The following is a 26,372-nucleotide window of genomic DNA, read 5'->3' on the forward strand; positions in this document are numbered from 1 at the left end:
CGGTCTGATTGGTGGAAGAGGAATGGCATTATCTGTGGTCTGATAGGCTGCGCTGCAAAACCACTAACTGAAGGGCTGTTGTTGTTGCAGCAGGTCCTGCAGCGAGTCAGCTCTGGTGCAGATCTGTGCATGGACTAACTCTTCAGCTGAGGGCTCAGTTTACTCCCCCCTCCCAGTGCAGCAAGGCACAAATAAGGAGGGTCAGGGGGGTCTCGGAGTCCTGCTGCTGCATGCTTATTGTTTTTACTGGATGCACATTACACAGATGATCAAACAGATATCATACACATGACTTTTTATTCAAAAGTGTTGCAGGAAACTATTCTTACTCATCTCGTAGATTAGTTTCTCCATCCTATAATGATTGATTTGAGTATTGATTAAAGTGATTGAAAAGGACAATCAATCAGTAATCACCTACTCTTTTTAGCACATACAGGCTGCAGTGCATAACAGTAAATTCAATCATGATCAATGGCAGCAGGGAACAAAAGAAGCAGAGAAGTGATGATGTTTTCTTAGAGGAGGGGGGATTTGTTCTTTCTGCTCACGTTTAGCCCCCACGGTTAACACCGCCCTCACGTGCTCCCCTAGCCGCCATTGGCCGCCCTGAGGCTGTTATCCATTTCTGATTGGCCGTCGAGCACGTCAATCGCACGAGCCTCGACTTATTTACCGAATGTATGCGAGAGAGAGGACGGTATTCTGCTGGAGGGCTGCAACAGCTGACTGCCGAGCACTTTACCCAGTGCCTCAAGGAACAAAGAGAGAAGGAAACAGCCATCCAGAATAGGAGTTTTTAATCCTTATGCCTTTGAATTAATCAAAGTGTAGCGAGGACGCGACATGAGGCACGCAATCGCACCGGCAGCAAACGTGGAGAATAATTCTTTTACAGTGACAAGCCTGTTAAAGATATGTACCCATTGTGAACGGCTTAGCAAAAAGGTAAGAGGCAGAAAATGGATTTAAAAGCGAGTAACACTCTTGAAAAATCACCTTTCAAAGGCTTTAACCTGGCGCTTGGATACGAAAGGCAGTTTGGTATTTTTGACCTTTTTAAGCGACGTTTTTCCTGTCGGACAAACAAGCTGCAGTGCAGTCTTTTGTGCTGCTTGTTTACCAGAAACAGGAGTTTGTGGTCAACGGGTCAGATATTGTCTGCTTTTATCTCCTATTTGTTCCCTTCACAACCAAACGAAGCGGACTTGTAACTGACACAGTGAAAGACGTGTTTTTAACTCTCTGTCAACTCGGGGAAATTAACATTTGGTAGTCATTCATTCATCTGGCTCATTGTGCCGTGCGGGACAGTGTCCGCTGCTCGGACATGTCTCGGCAAGCAGCGGAAAGTTACAGGACAGAATAGAGGCAGTTTAACGGTTTCAGTTGGGTTTAAAATGCTCTATTGTGGGTTCATCGCTGGAAAAGTTATATTTTGATATCTTGTTAATGATTTATTGTCATGGTGGATGGTGGTTTTGTGCAATGTTGCATGGTGACGCTGCATAGGAGATTTGCGTAGCGTCAAAAGACATCCATAGCCTGTTAATTGGACATTTATTCTGAAGAGCAGAAAGGTTTATTAGTGTCAGACAAACAAAGCGTCTCTGATTTATCACTCTGGTGGAGCAATAAAGTGACAGTAGAGGGGCTGCAGGAGAAATGAGAAGTGATGATCGATGTGCTCTCCTCTGCTTCCCTGTGGTGTTAATGTGCTTGTTTTTCTCCTTTTTTGTCTTACAGGACTTGGGAATAAGGATCCCAAGACCCTTAGGAAACGGACCAAGCAGATTTATCCCTGAAAAAGAGGTATGAGGCAGGCTGTAATCTCAGCTGAGACTTTTAATCCACTTATAAATGTGACATATATGTTATAAGCACTTTATTTTGTGTTTTGTGTTAGATTCTCAAAGTCAGTAAAGTGGACGCCAGGACGCAGTCGATATTTGAGGATGCCTTTGCAGCCCTTGGTCGCCTTGATAACATCTCCCTGGTGATGGGCTTCCACCCACAGTACCTGGAGAGCTTCCTCCGGACGCAGCACTACCTGCTGCAGATGGATGGACCCCTTTCTTTGCACTACCGACACTACATCGGCATCATGGTACAGTCTGGTTTAACCTCTCACTATATCAAGGGCTGTCAAAATTAATTGCAATTAACTTTGATCCTCAATTAGTGCTCTTTCTTTTTCAATTGCATGCTTTATTATCCTTTTAACGCACTTTGGTTAAGACAGTGTAACATCTATTTTCAGGCACAGTGATGTACAAGTCAGACACTGCTCCTTAATGTCTCATTTCACTTTGAAAAACTTGGACAGCTCAGTGGACAAGTCAGAAGTAATCTGAACCTTGTGTTATCAAACATTTACCTTTTTACTGTTCCCTTATTTACTTTTCAGTCCATAAAAACTTCCTTTTTCCATGGTTAAGTTCATGTTGTCAATCACAAGAACAGTTTTAAAAGCAAAATAGTGGACTTTAAAAATGCATTATAAAGGGTACAATTAATCGGGATCAACCACAGAAATCCTGAGTTTTATCGCAATAAAAAATTTTAATATTTTGACAGCCCTAGTTGAAATGTAACTATGTAAATTATCTTGGTTAATCTCCATTTTCTATGGTCTTCCAGGCGGCAGCTAGACACCAGTGTTCCTACTTGGTCAACCTGCATGTGAACGACTTCCTCCAGGTCGGCGGTGATCCCAAGTGGTTGAAGGGTCTCGATGAAGCACCCCAGAAACTGCAGCAGCTCGGGGAGCTCAACAAAATCCTGGCCCATCGACCCTGGCTCCTCACCAAGGAACACATGGAGGTGAGAGAGGGGTGGGATTGGTCTGGAGAATGGATGAGGACATGAAAGTGTGTTATGTAACAGGCTGAGATCATGGGTGGAGGCTGCAAGTGAGCAACTTTGATGGATTTAGAAGTTTAAGCAGTGGAGGTATTGCGAAAGAACGTGGCTGTAAAGAAGGAAGAAACAGGAAATTTGTTAGGTTTTTCCGACTTCCCAACAGGTCACTGATACTGAAGTCATTATTGGCTCCAGATTTAATGTTTTTTCCTTGTGTTTTTTTTTTTTTTTTTTCACATTTTTGCAGCATCTTCTGAAAGCAGAGGAACACAGCTGGTCCTTGGCAGAGCTGATCCACGCTGTCGTCCTCCTCACACATTACCACTCCCTCGCATCCTTCACCTTCGGCTGCGGTATCACGCCTGAGATCCACTGCGAAGGCGGACACACTTTCAGACCCCCCTCCCTCAGTCAGTATTGCGTGTGTGATATTGCAAACGGCAATGGTCACGCTAATCACCATGAAGATCTACAGGGCAACCAGGTGAGTACTTAACACGCTTGATAAATACAAATCCTGAAAGTTTTCTTAATTAAAGATGGTGACTAATTTCTTCTTTGGTGTTTTTAAAGGAGATGTGTGGTGAGGTGGAGGTGCTGATGGAGCGCATGAAGCAGCTGCAGGAGTGCCGTGACGATGAGGAGGCAAGCCAGGAGGAGATGGCAACCCGCTTCGAGAGGGAGAAGACCGAGAGTATGCTGGTGGTCACAGCAGAGGACGAGGAGTGTGCCCCTTCCAGAGACATCTCTCGACACTTTGAGGACCCCAGCTACGGCTACAAGGACTTCTCCAGGAGGGGGGAGCATGTGCCCACGTTCAGAGTGCAGGTAGAGATCTAAAACCACCTGAGCACAGAGAACAGCACATTATAAAGAGATCTGTTGTCTACCTTGATCTCTCTTGTTATCTTTAGGACTACAGCTGGGAGGATCATGGCTTCTCATTGGTCAACAGACTGTACCCTGATGTGGGTCAGATGCTGGACGAGAAGTTCCAGATGGCCTACAATCTGACCTACAACACCATGGCAACGCACAAGGATGTGGACACCAGTATGCTGCGCAGGGCCATCTGGAACTACATCCACTGCATGTTCGGCATCAGGTCAGTCCGTGGAAACTTCTGATGTAACAGTAGTTTAGAAAAAAGTGCCCAATGAGAGCTGTTACTTCTGTTTTCTCACAGTTTTTTGTGGATGTTTCAGGTATGACGACTACGATTATGGGGAGATAAATCAGCTTCTGGACCGCAGCTTTAAAATCTACATCAAGACCATGGTGTGTAGTCCTGAGAAGACCACCAAACGAATGTATGAGAGCTTCTGGAGGCAGTTTCAGCACTCCGAGAAGGTGAGATCTTTTCCTGATCAGCTGCAGCTCTTTAAATGAATCAGTGAGCAGTGTTTAACAGTTGTCTTTTTTTTTTCTCTGTCTTCCTCCTGCAGGTCCACGTTAATCTGCTTCTTATGGAAGCGCGAATGCAAGCAGAACTTTTATACGCTCTGAGAGCGATCACCCGCTACATGACATGAAGTGCTTTTTGCCGTTTTTATCGTTTGTCTTTTTTCTGTCGTTGTTGATCGTCATGGGACACTCTGAGAATTAAAAAAAAAAAGAAAAAAAAGAAAATCAAAGGGGGGAGGGAGGATGTGAGAAGCCCTGGGTTGTGACAGAGCTTGTTGGATGGATGTTAAGAAGAACAAATGGATGAGAAAGGAAAAAAGAACTGTTGAAGAACGTCATCTCAAACTACAAGTGGATACAGTTGGTGTTGCTTTGCAGTGCCAAAACTGACCAAGAGAGGGCAGCCTGGAGCAAACTCCTGCTCTGCTGGGGGAGTTTGTGCACTGACGGGAGACATCCAGGATGACTTTTCAGTATTCCAGCTTCTCCTCCGTCTCCTGTTAGAGTGAAGACCTGCAGAAAAAATCCCCAGAATGCCGTGCAGCGACAAACCGCCTGCACTTTGAATCTGTTCTCACTGTTTTATGTGTTTAGTTTCTTTTAGAGTCTTTTATTTCATTTTGTATTAAGGGAAGTGTTGTCATTGTGGTAACTGGACTTGGAAGCGTTGACTTTGGGCAGAGTTTTTTTTTTTCTTATTTTTTACGTGTGCCTGAACTATCCAGCACAGTGTGCATACGTGCTGATGCTGCTGCTCCCATGTTGTATTCAGTGGGATCATATTGACCCCAGTAACCACCCTTCAAACCCCATTTTAACCCCTATCCATTAGAAATCCACTGCATTACCCCCTTTCCCTCTTCCCCCCTTCCCCAAATCTCGACGTCAAAGTAAGCTAATCTGAGGAGGAGTGGAGAGAAACTCACAGAACACTGTCTGAGCCCCATTTTTGAGTCTGACTGTACTTGTGTGAATGATGGATGACTGATGTTTGGATGAAACAAAGAAAAAGTTTGTCTTTGAATTTCATGTGTCAAAAAAAAGCGAGGCACTTTGAAGGATCGACTTCTTGCTTCTGCTGTAGCTCTGTTATTGTGAGATAACTGTTAATCATTTGTTGTTGTTCATGTTGTTGACGATGTCTTTTATTTTCTGGTAATGTTTTTTTGGGGTGGGTGGGGAATCAAAAGGAGCGTTAGAAGCCAGGTTTTCCAGGAGGGATTTGCTTCCGGTTGCCCTTACCGCACCGTATCTGTCTTCCGCTTATCCCAGCTGCCTGGTTACCCTAACACTTTCGAAGCTTTGGATTGTGAATTTTACCAGTAAATGAATACCTCTTCTGTTTTTCTCTAGAAAACATTTAAGAAGTGCTCTTTGGTGAGCAGAGACTCTTTCCGGGCTGCTGCGTTCCCATTGCTGGGGGATGTGGCGTGCCCACACAGGGCCGACTCTGGTCGTAGCTGTGCTTATTTCCCTGCTGGGGAAGTCTAACCAGTGCAAAAGCAGCTTTTGTTTGTTTTTTAATTTTATTTTGAAGAGGTGTGAAACCTCTGCTGTTTTGTTTTTATGTTTACTAAAACCAGTTAAATACTGCATTCTTCTGAGGGTGGGTTGAGAGAATCAGACAGATGAATGAGTGAGGAGGAGGAGGATAAAGGAATGGTACATTTGAAAGTGGTTTGAGAGGAAGTGGAGGTTTTTTTTTTCAAACTTCTGACTGATGTCAGTTACTGACACTTTTTTATATGAAAAAAGATGAAAAAAATAAACTATGATATTAAATTGTTGTGTATTATTCGTAGTTTTCTCCTAAACTTGATTTCATTACGTCATCAGAGAGATTGTACTGAGATGTGGAGAGGCCGCCATGATTCACGATTCTAAGCAGTCACAGCACAATCATCGTCACCATCCGCTTGGTTGCACAAGTGTTTTGAGAATTAACCCATGCTAAATAACAAGCATATCTGACTGCTCTTATGCAAAAAGATGACTCATTAAAGTGTTACTCCATCACCTTATGTTCCAAAGTACACTCAGCTGTGTGATCATAAAGCTGACTTCATCAAGCTGAGCTCAGGGGAACAGTTCAGTTTGTCCAGGGACTTTCATGTCAATCATTTTACTGTACAAGCTTGACAACTGTATGACTCACAGGGAATCTGGTATTCTTCCCTGTACCTGTGGTGCAGGTGCAGGTCAAAATTTCTCTTTGCTCCTGTTGACCAACATTCACACCGAGATAAGGGAGGAATTCCTCGTACCTTTCTCTCCATGTCACACCTTGCTGGAAAAGTGCTGTCTTTTCCGTGCTAAGGCTTCTTATCAGTCAGATATTCAGGGTGATTTCCCATCTAGGCCACACAGGCCTGTCCGTCAACCTCAGCGTTACCCCCACTGACCAAACTGCCTTCATGTTTCAGTGACTTTCCCATGCGATAAACGGAATAGGAAATATATCTAAAACAACCTTGATATCAGCCAGTCAACTGTCTTTCATATCAACCTGAAAAAGAAAATGTTGAGAACAATGTTTGTTACTTGCTCTGGCTATTGAGTTTGTTTAGAGACTTTTAAACATCAGCTTGTCTTGTGGTTGTCACTAGTGTGTGAAAACTGGGGGAATTGACACTGACGGTTTTTACATTAAGTGCCGTTTCTGACTTGTTTTGATGTAATAAAGATGTGATTTTTGAAATGCTGTACTTTAGGCTACTTGGTGTAACTTGTAAGCACTGCCTGGCCCCATATCTGTGTACCAATAAAGGCTTCAAGAAGCAAACAAAACAAAACAAAACAAAAAACTGTTTTTTATTTTTGTACTTTATTTATCTCAAGTTCCAAGTCACACAATCCACCGACAATAAAAGATATCTTTATGAGGTCGATCACAGGTTGGTTTTAAGAGTACATCATCATAAAAGAACCTTTACAATACAGTGTGCGTACAAAACAGATCAAGTCTGTTATACAAATGTGCAAAGAGCTTGTATCAAATGATCCCTGTACACGGAAAGATTAAGGACAAACAAGTTAAAGTGCATAACAAATAAAATACATAAAAAGAGACTACAGCTGCTGCTACTAGAAAGACAAGGAGGAAACCAGCAGCTATAAAAAGGCACACATTCAGCTCAATAAAATTAATTTATTTTTACAGTAGTTTTTTGTTTTACATTTACTCAGCTCCATTTAAAATACATAAAGCAGCTGTATTCATTAAAAGGCGCCTGTACTGCAGACACTCAAATCAGTATTTATTTTATTTTTTAAATTATTTTCTGTGTCAGTACATCTTATCCAAGTCACATTCACCTAAAAAATCCACAGATCTTATAGCAAGAGAGCACAAACAAAAATAAGGCCTGAGGCACATCTAGAAATCTGACAATGATTTAATAAATGTTCCTTCTGTAGTTTTTCTTATCGATTACAAGCAACTGAGCTTGTTTTTTTTTTTGTCACCTTGACATGTGAGGTGAAGGTGGCTTATGTAAACTTGAATTAAATATTTTGATAAATATTAACAATAAGGAGAGAGTTAAGAAAACTGTTGCAGGTTAATGTTGTAATAATGTTTGTCTCACTGTTTTGATGCTAAAATGGTTTTAATTGTGTAATACTACTGACTAAACTACTTTAAGTCCAACCTCGGACAAAATAAATTGAAAGTTGGTCTCAACATAAACTAGTCACACGTGCAAAAATTTGAACCTTTGCAGTGTTTCATTTGAATAGAATGTTCATATTGAATATAATAAAATGCATCTTATTTGAGGGCTTATTAACTGTAGAAAGTTTCATTAGAAGTAACATCAATATTCAGCTTTAAAGTCCCTGTTAAGTGATAAAAAAAAGTTATTATTTTAAGTTTGTTGTATGACAGGCCACCGTGTTATAAACCACCAGGCAATATTTCAGTCATGAAAAACATCTCTCAGATAAGAAACTTAAGCTTTGAAATCATAAAAAAATCTGCTCTAGGATGGTATGGGCGTGTCGGTTGAATGAGCTGAAGCCAAGGCCACTCACAAGTAGGAAGTTAGGGATTAAATTGCCTGGTTTTTTGTACAAATCTCTCTGTTGTGGTGCTTTTAATGATCTGTAGGCCGAAGTGGCTGATAGATTTAGGAAATTTACCTCACAATGAACAAAAACCCAGCATGTGGCTGGTTGTTAATTTGATGAAGGCAGTGACATCGGCTAACAACAGACTGTACTGAGATGAACTGCTCTGTGATTTTACATCATTTTAGCGTTGGGGGGCTGGGTAATTCCTCATCAAGACTGGTGACGCTATGGCTCAGATTTTTGCCTTGCTCAAATTTAACCGAGCCAGGAAAGGGTGAACAAATTTCTAATAGTCTAAATAAAAAAATCAGTCACATGTAGATCTCAGTGTTTTCACATTTTTACAGCAACCTTATGCTAACATATCTAGAGTGTTAAGACACATTTTGGATTTCACTATAGAGGGACTTTAATTGAAAAATAAAACCATCATTTAGTTGGCCTCCTGTGGTAAAGTAGGGTAATTTATCTCTTTGCTAATCTTTTCCTGTGCATGTATTTATGGTGTTAACTAAAAAAAACACATTTTAAATGTTTAACATTCACTTCACTATCAATCTTCAATGCTTTAGAAAAATAAAGAGAGCTTCTCTAGTTTTGTGCTGTCAGTTGCCTACCACACAGCATTAATGGCAGACAAATAAAGTCAGTACTTGAAATGATCCATCTCTTTTATTATTTTGATCTGGTTTGCTTTTGTGTTTCGTTAGGTGGCATCAATATTCATTTGTTTTAGTAGATTTCATTTCCAGCCAAAAAAACAAAACAAACAAACCTAACAGGAGCTTAAACTCCATGTCCCGTATTTTTCATACTGCCATGTCTGGATGCTGTAGTGTCTTTATCAGTTTTGTAGCAACAGGAAGAAACTCCAATTCCCAACATGCTTTGTGGTAGTCTCTCAAGTCTTCATTCTGAATCCATCTCAGAGCCTCTTCTTCATCTAAGGAGTGAATGAAACAATGAAAAGAGGATAAGTTACGATGTATTTTGAAGCTTTCCAGTGATGGAGTATCATCTGTGGAGGTGTTATGTTCATGGTAGTGGGAGTCCATCTGTCCCTCCCTCCCTTGAGGGCCCCTGATGTGAATGAGAGCAAGCAGACTTGTTACATAAGGATTAATAATAACACTGTGTACAACCTGAGTACGTAATAAGTATCTCCAGCAGCGACTCTGCCTCTGTGGTGCCCAGCAGCTTCTCCTTCCCTCCGCCCGTCATGTTCCACAGTGCCTGACAGACCTGACCCGCCAGCTGCCAATCACTGGGCCCCAAGTCTTTCAGACAGTCCACGAGCCTGGACACACACAAACCACACACATACACAAATCAGATGACTCGACAGAGAGGGATTCACATGACCAGCAGGTTTGTGGGAATTAGCTTCACTTCAGTGGACCAACATCTGAGAGAGGACTGTTCGTGTGTGAATGGAGAATCAGACCTTGATGTTGAAGCAGCTTGTATAACAGATACATTTACAAAAATCTCTTTAAAAAAAAAATCAGTTCTCATAACTTTGTGTTGCTAAAGTAAACAAATCAAGTTTGAGATGCTTTTGTTTATGCAATATGTCTGTCTTGTGTTTCCCCAAAATGAACAACACATTTCCCTCAAACTCTGCAGCAAAGATGAAACTACAACTGCAAGAAAACTTGGATATCTGATTTACTTCAGTTTGCATTAAAGGGACAGTTCAACATTTAGGAAAATATACAGATATGATGAGTAAAGGTTCTTTTAGACCAAAAGTACCCAAACTTTTAGCTGCAGGGACTTCTCTTGAAAGAGTAAAATGGTTCCTGTGGCTCACTGTTTTCCACCAATGTCTAAAGTCCTGGGAAGATTGTCAGAGCTGAAGTAGGTAACTCTGGCACAACCTCACCAACTTCCAAGGTGCATGGAGGATGAAGAATGTCTTGAAGAGAACAGAAATCTCCAGCAACACTTGTAGTTTAGGGAACAACTTTATTAGACGATGCTGAAATGCATAGGTTAAACAGTCAAAACAATTTTTTAAAAAGAAATTAGAGGAAGTAAGCGAGGGTTTTTAACTGGAGGGATATAGTACATGTTTTTGTTACCAGAATTGTTGACAGATAAACCCTAAATGTGTGTTTGTTAGCTAAAGCAATGTGATATCTATTCATCAATTAGCTCTTCAAAACGAATTCCTATGTCAGAGTATTTTGGCTTTATCTTTGTACAACAAGAGAGCATAAGGCCCTTTATCTGTCTTACTATATACATTCCAAGGTATGTTCACTTTAGCTAGCCAATTTCATGCTAGCTAGCTACTAGCTACTGACTGCTGTTCATATTAACGGTAATTTACAGAAACAATCATGGTATTGTTTTCTTTTTTTATCCAGGATTACAGACAATAAAAATTTCCCAAAGTGGAATTATTTCCCCAACAGATTACATCTATGCTACACCCAAGCATGAGTGCTGGTCAATTATGGTCAATTCACACTCACATCTATGGGCAATTTAGAGTCACCTATCAGCTAATGAGCATATCTTTGAACTGTAAGAGAAAGACAGGGTACTCAGAAAGTACATGCAAACTCCACATAGAGAGGCCCTGTCTGACAGGAATTTGAACCAGGAACCTTCTTTCTCTGTTGGGACAGCACTAACCAGTGTACCACTTTGCATCACTACTTGAATTTTGAAATAGTAAAAATTCTCAATTCTTTTTGGTACACTTTAGGATGAAAATCAAACCCACCTACAAAATATGTTGAATACTGTGAAAATAAACTTATAGTCATTACTGACTTTACATACTAACAGTTAAAAGTAACAAGATACTTGCTAACTTTTATTTCATCAACACTGTTTTCTAATATTCTATTCTCACTATTCAGTTATAGTAAATTTGCTTTTACTGTCACTCTTCTGTATTTATTGGACATTCTGTTCAAAGAGGCTTCCATTAAACTATAAAACTCTGAGTGCTTTAGTCCTTACTTGGCAGCAGCTCCCTCCAGCGAGAGCTTGACCCTGTTGGGAGTGTCAGGAGCCAGGTTGGTGATGACCCCACAGGCTGAAAAACACATCTCAGTGCTTTTTGAGTCAAGCAGCATCACTAGAAACTGGTGCACTGAGGGAGGAAGCGAGATGTGGCAGCATGAGGAGCAGAGTGAAGACAAACCAGGGCAGAGATAAAAAGCTATCACAGCTCTCAGTCAGTATGTTATACTGACTGAGGTCAGCCTTGTAGATAAGTTCAGCCAAAACATGACATAAAAGACAGCAGATAATGTACCAGTTTGTCAGTTAGCTTGGATTGTTTATGCACCTTTACACCTGAATTTTTTCTGACTTATTTCAGAAATTTTGAGTCTTTATAATCAAAAAGGTTTTAAATTCTCAGATGTAAACCTCCCCACGAGAGCGAATGTACGCTTCAAACTAAATATGAAAACAGTATAGATATATGTTTAATTGTTTGCTGTTACTGTTGTGTGTGTCCACTATATACTTAACCTTTGTTTTGCATTATATAGTCCCGTACATCCTTTGACTGGGACAAATTTCCGTAAACACGTGTGGCCTCCAGCACTGCGTCCATACTCGAGCTGAGAAACAGCTTCAACACCACTGTAGAGAAAAGGAAGAGAAAAAGAACAAAAGGAAAATCAAAGAAGAGGGGCTTATACACACACTTATTTATTAACATATACTCCAGTTTAAGGTTTAATCTTACACTTTGCGATGGTGAGTTGATGGTGTCTGAGCACAGAGTTTTCCTCCTGGTAGTAGGACAGGTTGTTGATGGTGGCAGCCACATTCACTAACAGCTCTTCACTTTCCTGCACACTCCTTAGCTCTGTCAGTTACAGACACAAAACACAAACAAGAGAGAAGAAAATCCATCAGCAAATGTAACCTTTACCCAATATTATTTTGCACAAACATGCCTCTAGCTTTTCCTTAAAATTCCTCATGTTTGGGGAGCAGGTGGCCTAGTGGTTAAAGGCGCTCCCCATGTACGTGGTCGGCCCAGGTTCGAATCCGTCCTGAGGCCCTTCACCGCATGTCTCTCCCCTACTCTTGACCCTGTTTCCGACTCTATCCACTGTCCTCCTCTATCTAATAAAGGCACAAGAATGTCCAAAAATAAATCTTTAAAACAAAAAAAATTCCTCATGTTTAAAATCCAGCCAACAGAGGGAGCATCCGCACTGCAGGTCAACAGGAACAGGCTCTCATGCTCCTTAAATATTGCAGTGCACTTTCTCCATGAGAAGGGATTCTTATTCTGGTAAAACATGAAGTGAAAATTTAAATTTTAACTTATTATTTTATTGCAAGTGATATATGCATTCACCTAGCAGTTCAAGTAAGCAGCTTTTTTCCATGCAAAGAGCTAAAAAGGTGAATCCAGGTGATTGCTTTGCATCTTTTAATTAGAAAAAGGAGAGGAAATCAAGTGTACATACATGCACCAGAGGCAGCATGTTAAATAGTTAGTTTTTCCTAAATTGTAAAATAGTTAACAAAAGATTTATATGAGATAAAGCAGAGAAACAGCTGGGTGTTTAGTTGTCTTGCACATAACAGTTAGTTAATGTGACACTATTCTAAAAGTAGGAGTTTTCTGTGGTTAATTTTGTCCCGGTTGCTCATTTGAGCAAGAGCTGGCATACAAAGGTCACTGTGACCCAATCCAACCAGCTATGACACACTGAGCGGCTTGGAAAACCGAGTCTGTTACTGATATAGCAGCAGATGTTGTGTGCCTGCTCATAAATTGCAGATATTGCGGTTTCTGTCACCCGGTGCCTGCGTCACACTGAATTTTGGATTCTGATTCTGTCTTTGTTGCACCCCCCCTCCTCCCTTGACTTACAGTAAAGCTCTGTAATGTAAAGCAGAAGAGCCTGTCAGGCAACTGATCAAAACAGGACATTGATCAGCCAAGTCTGCTCTTTCATCCTCTACTGATGTTTTGTTTTTTGATTCCAGCTGTGTCACAGCAGCTCCATATTTTTATCATTTAATCGTTGTATGTTTCTGTCTTCAGTTCCTCATCTACTCCCCATCTTACACTCTGCTGTCAGTCACACACCAAACTATCTTTTCATGTTTGACTTCTTTTCTCTATTCTGACTTGTTTTGTTTGCTTAATTTATTCTCCAAACTGCCATGAATTGTGTGGGAGGCAGGCGACGGAGAAATCGAGAGTTTCACACCCACCTGTGTTTCAGCTCAACCTGTCCTGAAACCATCTAACCACATGGGAGAATTTCACACACAAGCACAAAGCAAGCTGGCTGTGAGATGTGACAGAACATCCTGCTCATGCAGTGAAGCGCTTCATACCGTCAGAAAAACATACATATAAACCAAAAAAGGATGTGTTCACAGAGAGAGCGCTCAGAGATGAGCGAGCAAAGAAAAAAAAGAGCGTGTTTTTCGACCACTGTCATGTTCCAGCACAGGGGAAGTGGTTGGTTGTATGCCATTACTTGCTGTGCATAAAATGCTATTAAAACTATTTTTAACATCCAGATTTCCACACAGAACTTTTATGGCAGAGATGAGCAATAAAGGACAAACAAAATAAATCTGCTTCTGATTGTATCTTCATTCATTCTCTTAATATAGAAAAGATTTCAAGTCCTAATGTCTGCTTACCCAGTGTCTCCATCAGCAGCTTAATGCAGGTGGCGTTATTTGTCAGAGCTGGACCCACAGCTGGGTGGATGCACATGTTAGCCAGCACCCTGACCAGCTTCACCAGCACGTCCTCGTCCTCCTGCAGTGTAGAAGAGGGTTTTCTGGGAGAATGGGGACCTCTCTGTTGCATCTCTGTGGAGTTATGTCTGTGCTGGTAGTGGTCGTACAGCTGCAGGAGTGTGTCCATGCAACCCTCGCACTGATACAGCTGCTGGCGAGCCTCGTCATTTTTGGCTGTGAGGTTCCCAAGGGTAAAGAGAAGGCGCACAACCAGGTCCTGTGGGAGAGCAGGGTAGAGTACTGTAGTGGTCACAGCACTGTCAGGCCTCAGATTAGTGCTAACAAGTTTTCCTCCCAAATCTTTCAATGTGATGCCTGTCTACAAAGCAACCTCCTTTAAATTTCTCTCCCTCACAGACAAACTAAGCAACTGCACTCTCTTTCTAAATACCTCTTGCATTCATCTGCTGGCTTCTGCTTACAAATCCAGCTGCTACACTTTTCAAAACCCTGTTATGCCACCATGCATACCTAACTTGTGGCAGACTGATCTTAAATCTTGTCAAAAAGTGCCTCAAAGTTGCTGTCGCTGAGCGCAATAGGTATGACAGGTCCCAGTCTAGTGTTTTAGGTCCTGGGATGATGGAAGGACTTTAATAGGGATTTGGCAAGACTATCCTTCCAACTAAGCATCCCCGTCATTAGACTCCCCAGTTCATCCACTGTCTTTACTTAGCCTGAGCCACGGCCTTAGTACGCCTCATTACTTCCTCCTGTCTACATACCTGCTCCACTACCAGCTTCTCTCTGTCTTTAGGACCGGCTTTGTTCCACACTAGTTTGCCTGAGCCAAGCCACAAGCCTACACGACCTAGCTGCACAATATCTACAATCTCAGCATACCTAAGAGCAGAGTTTTCTCTGGTTTTTGCAATTGTGAATATTTTAGGGATTCAGTCAATAACTGATATGATACAACAGTGCTTCCAAAAGTGTGGGACACAGGCCCTTAAAGGCCTGGTCAGAGATACTGCAGCTGGGCTATGAGAGGCAAGGCCAGGCTATAATAGATTTGTTTTTATTTTTATTTCCTTTTCCACTTTGTTTTAATTCCAGTTCCATATTCAATCATTTTTATTGCTGATTTGTTAGTTTAACATAGTTTATTTGGGGGAAAAAAAGCTTGATTTTAATGTAGCAGTTTTATAGTTTTAGTTGAGTATTCGTCTTAGTTTTTCAGTAATATGTGGTACTTGCCAGTGTCCCGACCTAGAAGAGCCAGAAAGGTACACATCACACCATTTAAAAAGATATATATAAATAGGGTACTCTTCATTTAACATATCTTAATTTGACTTGATATCTGAATAATGCTCTAGACCTAAAATGACCATTGTGTGAAGTCTTGACTAGACATCAGGTCATTTTTTTCCCTTTTTTATTTTTGGGCTTTTTATGACTGCTCAGAGAGAGGGACAGTGGATAGAGTCAGAAACAGGTAAGGGATTAGCGAGTGGAGAGGGACATGCAGGAAGGAGCCTCAGGCTTGACTTGAACCAGGGGTGCCTGCATCATGGGGCAAAACCAAACCAATAAGCCATCTGCACCCCAAATCAGGCCATTTTACAGCCACCAGGCTTGGGTGACTGGGGAAAGGGTTGGGTGGTCCAACATATTTACTTTAATGCAAGAGGTTTTTATTGGAGATACATTCTACAAAATGTATAAACATGCTATTCACTCATGTGCACACCAACTGTGAGTCCATAAATCAGTATCTTAGTGTCCCTTCTTTCTCAAAAAAGTGTCCAAATATTCATTTCTGACTAAAAACAACCCATTTCTAACTTCTAGGATGAAGGAGCTCATCCAAAAATGTCAATCACAGTGTCTGAGACAAATCATAAAGGAAGTGTAAGTATGCTTTTGCCAGAAACTAAAACTAAGGACATTTTGTGTGTAATTTTATTTAGTTAGTTTTATAACCACACAATATACTTTTAGTTAGTTTTCATTTTTTGTAAAACCTCATTTCTATTCTAGTTTCAGTCAACAGAACTGATCTTTACATTTTAGTATAAGTTATTTTGTCCTTTTTAGTTGACTATAATAATCTTGGTGAGAGGTGATTTTAGATTGTTGAGATATGATCACACTTTGATTACATGTTCTTAAATTTTTAAAAGTCCCAAACAAACAAAAAAACAGCTAGAAGGTTGAACTTCTTCTTACCATTTATCTTGTCCGGTGTAACACTGTGAGCCTGATTTGATGTCACAGCTGTAAAGACATGCTTGAGAGTAATCACACCCTGTCTTTTCTGTGATTTATTGGACTCTTTCTAAGAAAAAAAGGTAACTGAATCCCTGTGCGTCACCCATGTATTCTGACTCTACTTAGTAAATAACATGAGGAGCAGGTGAGCAAGAAAAGACTTTTTGCTCCAATAAACACAAGCTGACTTTGGTATGAGGACAGGACAGGCTGTCCCAGCATCCAATACTTATCTTACGGCACACTGAGTGCATGTGTGTATTAAAAGGCGTGGGTGTGTTTATTTTATCTAAGATTAAGAACACATGTCAGTCAAGCCTGATGCCAGAGTCCCGCCCTTTTCTTCTCCTCTCATCTATGTCTCCTCCCCCTCACCTCTGTCTCACCTCTATTTAAGCTCACCTCCTCTATATATTTTTTTTTTAACTTTTCCTCCTCCCCCTCTCCTTCTTTCCTCGTCTTACTCTGGCCCTCCTGGGATGATTAAATGTCAAAACACACACACACACACACACACACTGTGAGGAAGAGACAAAGACACAAGCATTACGTCTAAAAGGACACAATGTCCCGTGGATGTGCTTGGACTTGAGGTTCATAAACAAACTTTCTCTGAGGCTAAACATGCTGAGTGGAGTTACTGCACAAACACGGGAAAAAGCTCCTAATAAACTCAAGTGCACACGCATACACACACTAACAAATGAAGGCTGTTGGACTCACCTGTTTTTGGTGATGTTTGCTCAGCAGATCTAAAAATACTTGGTAGCAGTCGGGGGTCTGGGCCAGAGCAAGACGGCATTCAGAGTAAGAGGAGAGTTTACTGAGAGAGAGAGAGAGAGAGGACAACAAATAGCTCTGATCATTCCTTTTACTGACTGCTCCGCTCTGCTGGCTAAATATGGAGATTAAATCAACACTGCTAATGGATTAGTAGGCTTGACCTCGGTATCTAGATTTAATGCTCTCATTATCATAGACAATTTTCAGTAACAGTACGTACTGTATGAGTCCTCAAATGTCTTTGTCTTTATATTATTGTTCTAGGACACTACATGTTTCCTTTATTTTCCTTCACACAGTTTGAAGGCATTTCTGCCTAAGTAAGAGGCAAGAACCTTCTGGAACCTTATTCATTCTTTGGTTTCAGCAATTTAACCATGCCTGGAGAAAATTAATGTTGTATTCTTTTGTTTTTCTCAGCAAAAGTTTGAAGGACACATTCTTCTCAAAAGGTTTGAAATTGTGCTGAAGGCCATATTAGTAAGCATGCCACAGCCTGACTTGTTAATAATAATAATAATAATAACTTTATTTGTATAGCACTTTTAAAAACATGGGTTTACAAAGTGCTTTGACATGTGCAGAAGCACGCAGAAGAACAAAGCAACAACCCAAAGAAAGGATAAGAAGACAGAACATGACATGCAGACAGCATCAGCAGAATCCATAAATTTAAGGAAACTAAACAAAAATATGGATGAGATAATAATTCATCAAGATCAATATACATCAAAACCTAGACGTCATGTGATGCCATGCAAACTAAGACATCACAGATATCAAAGTGCAGACATGAAGTAATTCTACACAGCTAAGACATCATGAACATCATCAGGATGCAGACAAAATGCAGACAACAGTACCATAAAATGATAGGAACCCAGCTACACAGGCTGTTATGGAAAGAAAGGAGCTTCCCTCTGTTCAATGTATTTTAAATGTAATATTCACACACTTTATCTATAGATAATCTATTTTTAAGTCAAACAGAGACAAGAGCCAATGTCATGATCATAAATCATATGAATCAGACATTTTTACATCAGCATAGAAACAGACCAGTTTGCCCCAAATGTTTGCATATAGGTTTTTGTAATTTTATTTATTTTTATTGTATAAAATATGCTTTAAACAGAATTGCTCCGCTGCCTTTCTGCACAAACATAAAGAGACGACAGAGCTGCAGCTGATCCAGGATCAGAGCAGCATCATGAGGTACCTGTTTCTCTTCGATCAGTAAAACCGGCAGCTTTCCTGCAAAATAGTCAAATCCTGGAACTCACGACCTGATTACTTAAACCTATTACAAACTTCATCACTTTTATGAGAGCTACCACATTCTGGTAAATTCAGCAACAAAGCTGCACTCATGCCTGATATTCTGTAACACTGCCAATACTAAAAAATAGAACTCCATAATTAGTGCATAATTTTCTAAACTGCATAATCACATGCTCTACTGTCCCTTTCAACACCCCTTAGCTAAGTCACAGCAGTGTCTCTGTGCAGCTGCAGCGATGGAAAATCAGCACACCAGTGCACCTTAATGTCTTATTTCAGGTTCAGAAAACTCACCAACGGCTCAGTGGACAAGTCAGATGTTACCTTAACCTTGTGTTAATGAGCATTTCCTTCTTTACTGTTCATTTATTTCCTTTTCGATCAATAACGAGTTCCTTTTCTGTTAAATTCACATCATAATCTTCAACCTATAAAAAGTTCTTTATTTTCTTTCAAAATAAAAGCAGGTCTGTATCAAACAGGAAGTCAGTTATCCTTAGTTTAAGGCTGTTCAGAAATTAAACATGAAACACAAGCACTTTCAATGTGAAATAGTGGAATTTCAACATGTGACAGAAAGGAGAGATTAATCACAGAAATTCTGAGATTTTTCAGGATTAAAACTTTTAATCATTTGACAACCCTAGTTTTTACTGTTTCACGTATCTAATTCACTTTGTTGTTGCAAATTAGTGTTCACTATAAACACTATGAAACTTGCATGGGATGACTGTTCTCTGTTTGTCTAAGTACATTGTGTCTCTCCCAAACAAATAAACCATAAATAAATAAGTAAATATTAATGGATCATTTCATTATGCACAAACAACACAGAGATGCTGTTTGCTCTGCAATGCAGTTTGGGGTGTTTGTGGCCCTTTGTGTGTGTTTTATAAATCTGACAATGCCTTTTAGTCTCATTTGCACAGGTTAAGTAGTTGCAAGCTGTGAAATATTTATGTGTTTCTGCCAGAGTGGAAGGCTTTTATACACACTGGTTACTTTTTAGAAAAGCTATACTGTCTCATTTTCAGCTTTTGAATTTATTATCTCCTGGTCAATTCATATGAGGTTAAATAAGCTGCAGCTTTAGTGTGTGTTCGATTTTTCAGTTTTTGTGTAAGTTTTTATGAACTGTAGGGGCTGTTTATGTTTAGACTGTTGCTGTCATTATGACATCTATATATACGTTTCGTCTGTTTTTATTTTCTCATTGCCTGCTCTCTTTTGAAAATGGTTTGTTATTCTTAAGCCCCCCCAACATACATGACTGTTTCCAAATGGATTTTGACTTCAAATACTTTCTATTCACACTCCCATGACCACTAAGACCCCTTTATTTAAAAAAAAAAACAACTTCAAAACTATTCAATACACCCACAGGCAAAACAGAAATGAGCTGTGTCACTAGCTCTCTGTTTTTGTAACTGTATAAATATGAAGACAGAATACAACCACATCCTGTCACACAATGGCCCATATTTTTACAGACTCCTGTTTTGTAAGACAAAACTTCTAACAAGTACATGACTGTTAAGTAGGAGGGTGAAAAGCATACAGAATGGCAGAGGAAATTATGTCCTTTTTAAGCTCAAAGCAGGTTTATGCTAGCTTTAATTTGTGAACGGAAAATGCATGTGTGATACCTGTATATTCTGGATATGTTGGTGCAGATGTCCTGATCTTTCCGGTGATGATGCAGCACCACACAGAGCTCTGAGAGTACAGAGAAGGAGACGAAGAGTGGGCGAGAATCTGGGTGATCTGCAAGGTTCCTCAAGGTCGCTGTCAGCTACAGAGGTCAGACAGAGGAGGAGAGTGGAGATGAAATGTGTCTTAATGTTTGCATTTCGGTCAGTATTATGTGTCAGTGCTAGGTTTGTTCAAAATGTCTACTATGTTTTCATTAATGCTGGCTGCTGGCTGGTGCAGGACGCCACACAACAGAGCGACCGGAAACTATTCAGCATGGACATAAATCATTCTATCACAAGAGGAAAACGCTCTTTTCCAACACACAGCAGCAATGAACCTTTTGGAAAGTCATGGTCTGCTTATTTCCCTCCACTAACGGCATAATGAGATGTGTCAGATATCCAATGAAATGCTGGCTGGAGATGTTTGCTTGGCCCAACTTATGCGGTTAGTAGCAATCGTTTTCGGAAGAGTGGAGCAGGGTATGTTTTAGGTTGAAGGGGCCGGGGCAGAGGAGAACATTATACCCTTGGAGCGGCTTTTATACCAGACACAAACAAAAACATTTTTGTCTAATAGTTTGGAAACCTACATCAGCCAACAAACACAAAAAGAAGGATTATTAACATAGTATTCTTTTATTTTGACCTTGTAGCTTTTTACTGACATGCTAAGTGTTAGCTTTTTGAGCAGAGGAATTGCAACAGGAAATACATTTTAAACACTTGTTGTATCTCCAAACTCTAACAACATCTAGATTATTGTTGTGTTAAAACTGTGACACACCTGCACAAGGATGTGACCTGCCCCAGCGAAGCTGGTTTCGTTTACTTTGCAGAGTCTCTGGATGAGTTTCTGAAAAATGCCAATACAGTTTTTGTCAAGCAGGAGTCTGACGATTGCACTGTTTCCTGAGAGAAATTTCAGAGTTCCGACAGAGTATAGCAGAGCTTCCCCAGATGCAGACACATCCTCGCTGCTCAAAATGCCCAGGAGCAAGTCTGGATGGAGAGAAAAATCAAATGTTAGACTCCATATTCACATAAAATCGGTCAGGGTTTCCAAAAGGAGCCAAATATAACTAGACAGTGAAAACAGACATAAAAACTCCCCCAAGGCCAGTGGAGAACATTATGCTCCTGGGGCAGCTTATAGCTCAGACACAAACATAAATATTTTAGTGTAATAATGGGAAACCTAGTCAATAATAACAGTGAAAACTGTTTTGTACATAGTGTTCCTTTAACTTGGTTTTTACTAACATATCTTTCAAACTAACACGAAACTCTTGAAATTTTCCTGAAATGTTCAGAGTGAGCTGCATGTGTAATGCTAAAGGCTGATTTAAGTACCCAACTTTATCTGAAACTGTCCCTGACTGCCTTGTTGTAAAATGTGTTCATGACGTCTGGATGAGCCAACGTGTGGATGAGGCAGCAAAAATTTAATAAATTTCCCTGTAAGGCGAATGGGACGGGCTGATGATGCTTAAATCCTGCAACCAGGGCGTGGCTGGTGCGATCTCTGTGTATGTAAAATAGCTGCTTCACTATTAGCCAGTTTGTTTTCTTCTATTAAATTGATTTTGTGATTTATGAAACTGCATTTCGCATTGATAAATGCTAAATGCTAAAGGACAAAACTGTCACTTTAGCTTTGATGCTTTGTCCACCAATTCTGTGTCATTCCTTTCTGTCTGCTAGGGAAAGTCTCCCACTGTAAGGGACACCAATGAATATCCACCCAAGAAAGATTTCTGGAGTACTCTGTCTTGACATTTTTGAGAGACCTAGAATAGTGATCTTCACCTATGATGGAGTCATTCTGGAAGAGGACGTCATTGCTTTCACTGCGGCTGATCTGAAAGACAAGCTTACAGATGTTGAGCAGATTGTTCCCGCTGACACCCAGCTGTTGAGAACAATGCAAAAAACTTAACACAACTTTTCTCACATATGCCATTATGATTGAGGCTCAGATGTGCAAACTACAGACACAAGGATGACTCACAGCAAGGCAGAGCTTCGCGATGTGCAGGTTGAGCTGGGCAGAGTTGAGGTCTATGAGACGAAACAGCGCTCGTAGTATCCCTGACCTCCTCTTACAGCGTCGGCCGAGCATGTCCGCTTCTGCCAAGGAGCTGTGGAGACGGTCGCACAAATCACATAAGTGCTCCACCGAGTCTGCAGAGCCTGGCACAGACACTGTATGGGGGAAAAATATGTCAAGTTCAGGGCAATATCCATGGAGAAAAGCAAACACCCCAAATGAAAAGTAACACTTGTGTGGGTTGGCGAGTGTGATTCTGTATAAATACAGATGAGTGATGCTTTCTGTATGTGGTGGTATGTTGGTGCAATAAACCTTAGCTCTGTGACTAGGTGTACATTCATTATTTGTATGAGGAACTTGAAAATTAAATCCTCAACATTAATAACACGAGTCAACAGTAAAAGAGAGAACCTTTCTCATGCTTCTCTAAGACATAGCTCTGAGTTTCCACATTCAAATTAAGTGCTACAGGCAAGTACAATCCTGACAATGAGGAAAAGAAAGGGTGGAGTCTTTCCTTGTTTTTGTTGTTAAAATAAATGTTTTTCCTCTGAGTAAATAACCGGGTTTGGCCATTTCTATGAAACGTTGGCAGCAGTCTTAAACTCAACACTCTCACTGCAATTTCCCTCTGAATCTGAGAGGTGTTTTATGTATGAGCCAGAAGGAATTTGGTACAATAAATATTTAACATTTATCTTTCAAATAAATTTTCCATTAAATTTGTAGAGTGTTAAAATATTTACAGCCATAGATTTCATTTCAGGGCTGCCAGACTGCAGTTCTGTGCTCTGTGCAGATGCCAAACATAACAGTAGTTGTTTGCTTTTCTTCAGAGGTTGAAATGACAGTGCTTTTTATTCTTAGAGCTGGCATGCATGACTATCTGCCATGGCTTAAGATTAATTTCTTAAAATGTTTTAAGAAAAAAAGTACTAAGTACTAAGAAGAAGAGTACAATCTTAGCAAATACCTGACATTTTTATGAAATTAGAGCATTTTAAAGACAAAAAGCAACAGTTTAGTATGTGATAATGCAGCAGGTTACAAAAACCATACATTCTTTAGGTTTAAATGAGTGAATCAGGACAAGGTAACTGCTTTAACATGTTTGCAGGCCTTTTTTTAGAGGGTGCTTTTTTTTTGTATTTTTCACACTACCTGCAGCCACGCTCTCTAGTTGTTGCAGAAGAGGAGCAATCACATTATTCCACATCACTGCCCTTGCATCCTCCTCTGTGCTTGTGGTGTTCTCTCCGGTCCCAGGATCTGAAATGTGCACAGACAATTTCAGTTAGCCAATTACCACCTCCGAACCCAGACGGCAAACATGTGCTGCAAGCATGGTTCACAAGTTCACTGTCTGAAAATAAAACAGCAGGAAGTTTGATGCCACAATGAAAGGTCACCATTCACAGCAGCACTTCCTCTCATTTCGGCATCTGTGCTGATGTGAAATATTCTGTGCATGGGCATGTGAGGTGAAAACACGTGTGTCGGCGTTTGTGCACGCAAATGTCTGCAGACTGTAAAAGACATCATGCAACTTCTTATTTTGCTGAACATTTGCATACCCCATAGCCTGGTGTGATGCAGGAAACTGCGGTTTCCCAAACCAACAGCTCTTTCAGCTATTGGCTGGCTGTATCTCGTGGTGGAAATTAAACCCTTAGTAACAAGAACCAAATCAGAGTATGACACCAGAAAGGCTTGTTGACTTAGGAGAGAGGCGATGCTATGTTTTTCAGTCTTTCTATATTTTGCTGATTTTGGTTAACACGAGGTTGACTCAAGAAATGAAAGCAAAGTATAAAATCACTGCATCTAAAATTGTTTTTTAGAGAATGTTATATTTTAAGAGTTCATGCTGAGCAGAATTTAGCATTTTGTTTATTATGTGACAAAAACCAATGAGAAAAAGTTTGTTTATCTGGACAAACCTGTTCTCTGTCCTGGTCTACCCTCTGTGGGTCCAACTTCTGAGTCATCACCAGTCTGTTTTATTCTGCTGTGGGAACAAAGGAACACAACAAACACAAAAAGTCTGGTTACATCACGCTTTGAACAAAGGTGATAACTTAAAAAAAGTTTAAAGATTCTGCAGGGAACTTCAGGGTTGTGATGATTTTTTTTAATCTCCCTATTGATACCTTCTGAAGAAATACCTTTGTATGTCTTTGTTGTTCTGGCCCAGTACATGTGTAAGCAGTGTTTTCAGACAAAACATGTCCTGCTGTCTTACGAGGTTACTGCATACTATTTAAACCAAACTTTAGCCCTTTTGAGATCCTTTTAGACCAGGGGTCGGTAACTAAGTTTGGCCTTGGGCCAAATTTTTTTCTGACCAACTCAATGGCGGGCCAAAATTACATCTTCATCAGGCAAAACCTGTCTTTCCTACTAAAAAATACTTTTTTTCTCATCTATACTATTATATCTTGTACAAAAACATAATTTAATACAGTTATTTATCTAAAATCAATGAATTTGCTACAGGGTGTTATTATTTACTTATTTGGTCTTTAAGCCAAGCTTATTTCTTTAAATTCAATGAAAAAGATTTTGCACTTTGCCTGTTACAGTGGCACACAGAGAGCGATTTTTCTTTCTTTCTCCTTTTTCTCAGAGCGCACATGTGCCAATTAAGTTCCTACCTCAAGCCAGTGTGCGTCTGAAGTCAAGCAGATGCTGCTTTATTTTATTTTTTCATATAATGTCACGACTTTTGAATGAATGTTCTGAAATCTGTGTGGAATTGTTGTTTTTGTGATAGCAAATATATATATATATATATACATATATATTTTAATCAGTTTTTTTAATCAATGTCATCTGGTAGGCTAGGTATTATTGGCGGCGGGCCAATTTTAGCCCGTGGGCCACCAGTTGCCTACCACTGTTTTAGACCCAAACAAAGAAAAATCAACACCAATTATACAGTGTGTGGTCTCTATGCTTTTCTGATTTCATATGGCACTTTATGGCTTTGATTCCCATAATCCAAAGTCTAAAAGCTTTTAGCTTAGTGTTAATTTTATCAAATGAAGCTTAGCATAAGTTCAGTCAGGAACACCATATTCTCCTCAACAGTTTAATAGTTCATCCCTGAGGTCCTTAATGCTATGAAAATGTTTAATCCAAACCAAACCAATGACAGTTGGGATGATTAAACAGATCTTAACGAAGTACACATCACATCAAGATTATTCTAGGAGTCAAAGACGCTTGTTTGCACATGTAAGACCTGGTGTTCTTCTCTGGCCATTGAGGTTAGTTGGTTTAAAAATAATCCAAGAGGAAACTGCTTCATGAAACAGCTTGTCAAAACCCTGAAATACTGCACTGGCCTGATGATTAGGAACTTGAATTGCTGTTTCAACTGAATATGTTTAAACTTGCTAAAAAACCTGGAAAAGAAGACAAGACAGTCTTTTGAATTAGTCTACTCTGTCTCCATTCACTTCTTCTGTTTCATGACAATGATATAACTACTGTGCTCTCTGATCCTGGTTAGGTGAAATTCTTAATGTCATGTTAGCTTATGTAGGCTGGGCATATGATTGTATGACATAATAAAAACTTCAAACTATAAACAAAGGCACTATCTACAGTGTGCTGTAAATTACTCTGGCTGCTACCTTTCTACAGACATTAAAAATAACCTTAGAGAAATGATCAAACTTGACTCATAGTGGGATCTATTTTCTAATTTAGTCAATAAAAAAGTACAAAACAACAAGAAGACATACATTACATTTAAAGTATGAATTGTGTCAAAAAATACACATCCTTAAAAAGTCGCTGACCTTGTATTCTGCCAACAAGACTACAGGTGTAATTCCACAAACTGCCACTAGATGTTCCTGTTGCAGCAGCAGTTGAGACTTGTGTGCAGGTGCTCTTATCTAAAAAGTGTGTGGGTTTGTGAAGGAACATTTCAGCTCTCAGTTACATGTTTGTGAGTTTATGTATCTGAAAGTTGTTTTTTTTTATGGGTTTGTTACTCTTTGCTTCTGTGGGTGTGTTTGTGTCTGCATCACACATTGTGCTCCAGAACAGACAGGAACCTACACCTTAGCTCTGTGGGCAGTCTGGTTAAAGCTGTTCATGCTTTGTCACTGTGAGCTGTCTCCACAGTCTCACCTCTTCTGTGCAGTAGTTTTCTAAATTACGCCCCATGGCGTGCTAAGCTATGTGTTGTGGCTTGCCCTCTGCATGTCACCGTTGCGTCTTTCTCTCTGCCTGTCACTGTTAAGTCT

General features: G+C 40.1%; 2 protein-coding genes across 4 annotated transcripts in view; one reads left to right on the forward strand and one right to left on the reverse strand.

Moving 5' to 3' along the window:
* The first annotated feature begins 689 nt into the window (after positions 1-689).
* LOC121520930 (sestrin-1-like) lies at positions 690-6,048 on the forward strand. 2 transcript variants are annotated; one of them, XM_041804523.1, is made up of 9 exons: positions 690-948; positions 1,747-1,812; positions 1,907-2,107; positions 2,641-2,823; positions 3,110-3,346; positions 3,436-3,690; positions 3,777-3,967; positions 4,068-4,212; positions 4,308-6,048. In XM_041804523.1, exons 1-9 carry the CDS (start codon positions 847-849, stop codon positions 4,392-4,394), a joined length of 1,467 nt encoding a protein of 488 aa, XP_041660457.1. In that variant the 5' UTR covers positions 690-846; the 3' UTR covers positions 4,395-6,048. The 2 variants fall into 2 exon arrangements, with proteins under 2 accessions (XP_041660457.1, XP_041660458.1); XM_041804524.1 differs by having other exon boundaries at positions 3,439-3,690.
* armc2 (armadillo repeat containing 2) overlaps positions 5,543-26,372 on the reverse strand; it is a 29,166-nt gene continuing 8,336 nt past the window's right edge. Inside the window, exons 6-18 of one of the 2 annotated variants that reach the window (XM_041804522.1) lie at positions 24,054-24,118; positions 23,275-23,382; positions 22,072-22,265; positions 21,870-21,972; positions 20,848-21,062; positions 20,013-20,158; positions 17,026-17,125; positions 13,987-14,305; positions 12,053-12,175; positions 11,833-11,946; positions 11,314-11,446; positions 9,480-9,634; positions 5,543-9,280 (exon numbers count right to left, since the gene is read on the reverse strand). In XM_041804522.1, the coding sequence (XP_041660456.1) occupies positions 9,147-9,280; positions 9,480-9,634; positions 11,314-11,446; positions 11,833-11,946; positions 12,053-12,175; positions 13,987-14,305; positions 17,026-17,125; positions 20,013-20,158; positions 20,848-21,062; positions 21,870-21,972; positions 22,072-22,265; positions 23,275-23,382; positions 24,054-24,118 (1,909 nt within the window). In that variant the 3' untranslated portion in view covers positions 5,543-9,146. Of the gene's footprint in view, positions 9,281-9,479; positions 9,635-11,313; positions 11,447-11,832; positions 11,947-12,052; positions 12,176-13,986; positions 14,306-17,025; positions 17,126-20,012; positions 20,159-20,847; positions 21,063-21,869; positions 21,973-22,071; positions 22,266-23,274; positions 23,383-24,053; positions 24,122-26,372 lie in introns of both variants that reach the window. The other variant, XM_041804521.1, reaches the window with a different exon arrangement.

This window comes from Cheilinus undulatus, linkage group 14 (assembly GCF_018320785.1).
Source record: "Cheilinus undulatus linkage group 14, ASM1832078v1, whole genome shotgun sequence".
Taxonomy (NCBI): domain Eukaryota; kingdom Metazoa; phylum Chordata; class Actinopteri; order Labriformes; family Labridae; genus Cheilinus; species Cheilinus undulatus.

Bases quoted from the DNA above. Each gene is read 5' to 3' on its own strand.
- LOC121520930 (XM_041804523.1), top strand. From the start codon at position 847: ATGAGGCACGCAATCGCACCGGCAGCAAACGTGGAGAATAATTCTTTT. The intron at 2,108-2,640 runs GTACAGTCTGGT...ATGGTCTTCCAG, and splicing joins GACACTACATCGGCATCATG to GCGGCAGCTAGACACCAGTG. The intron at 3,968-4,067 runs GTCAGTCCGTGG...TGGATGTTTCAG, and splicing joins CACTGCATGTTCGGCATCAG to GTATGACGACTACGATTATG.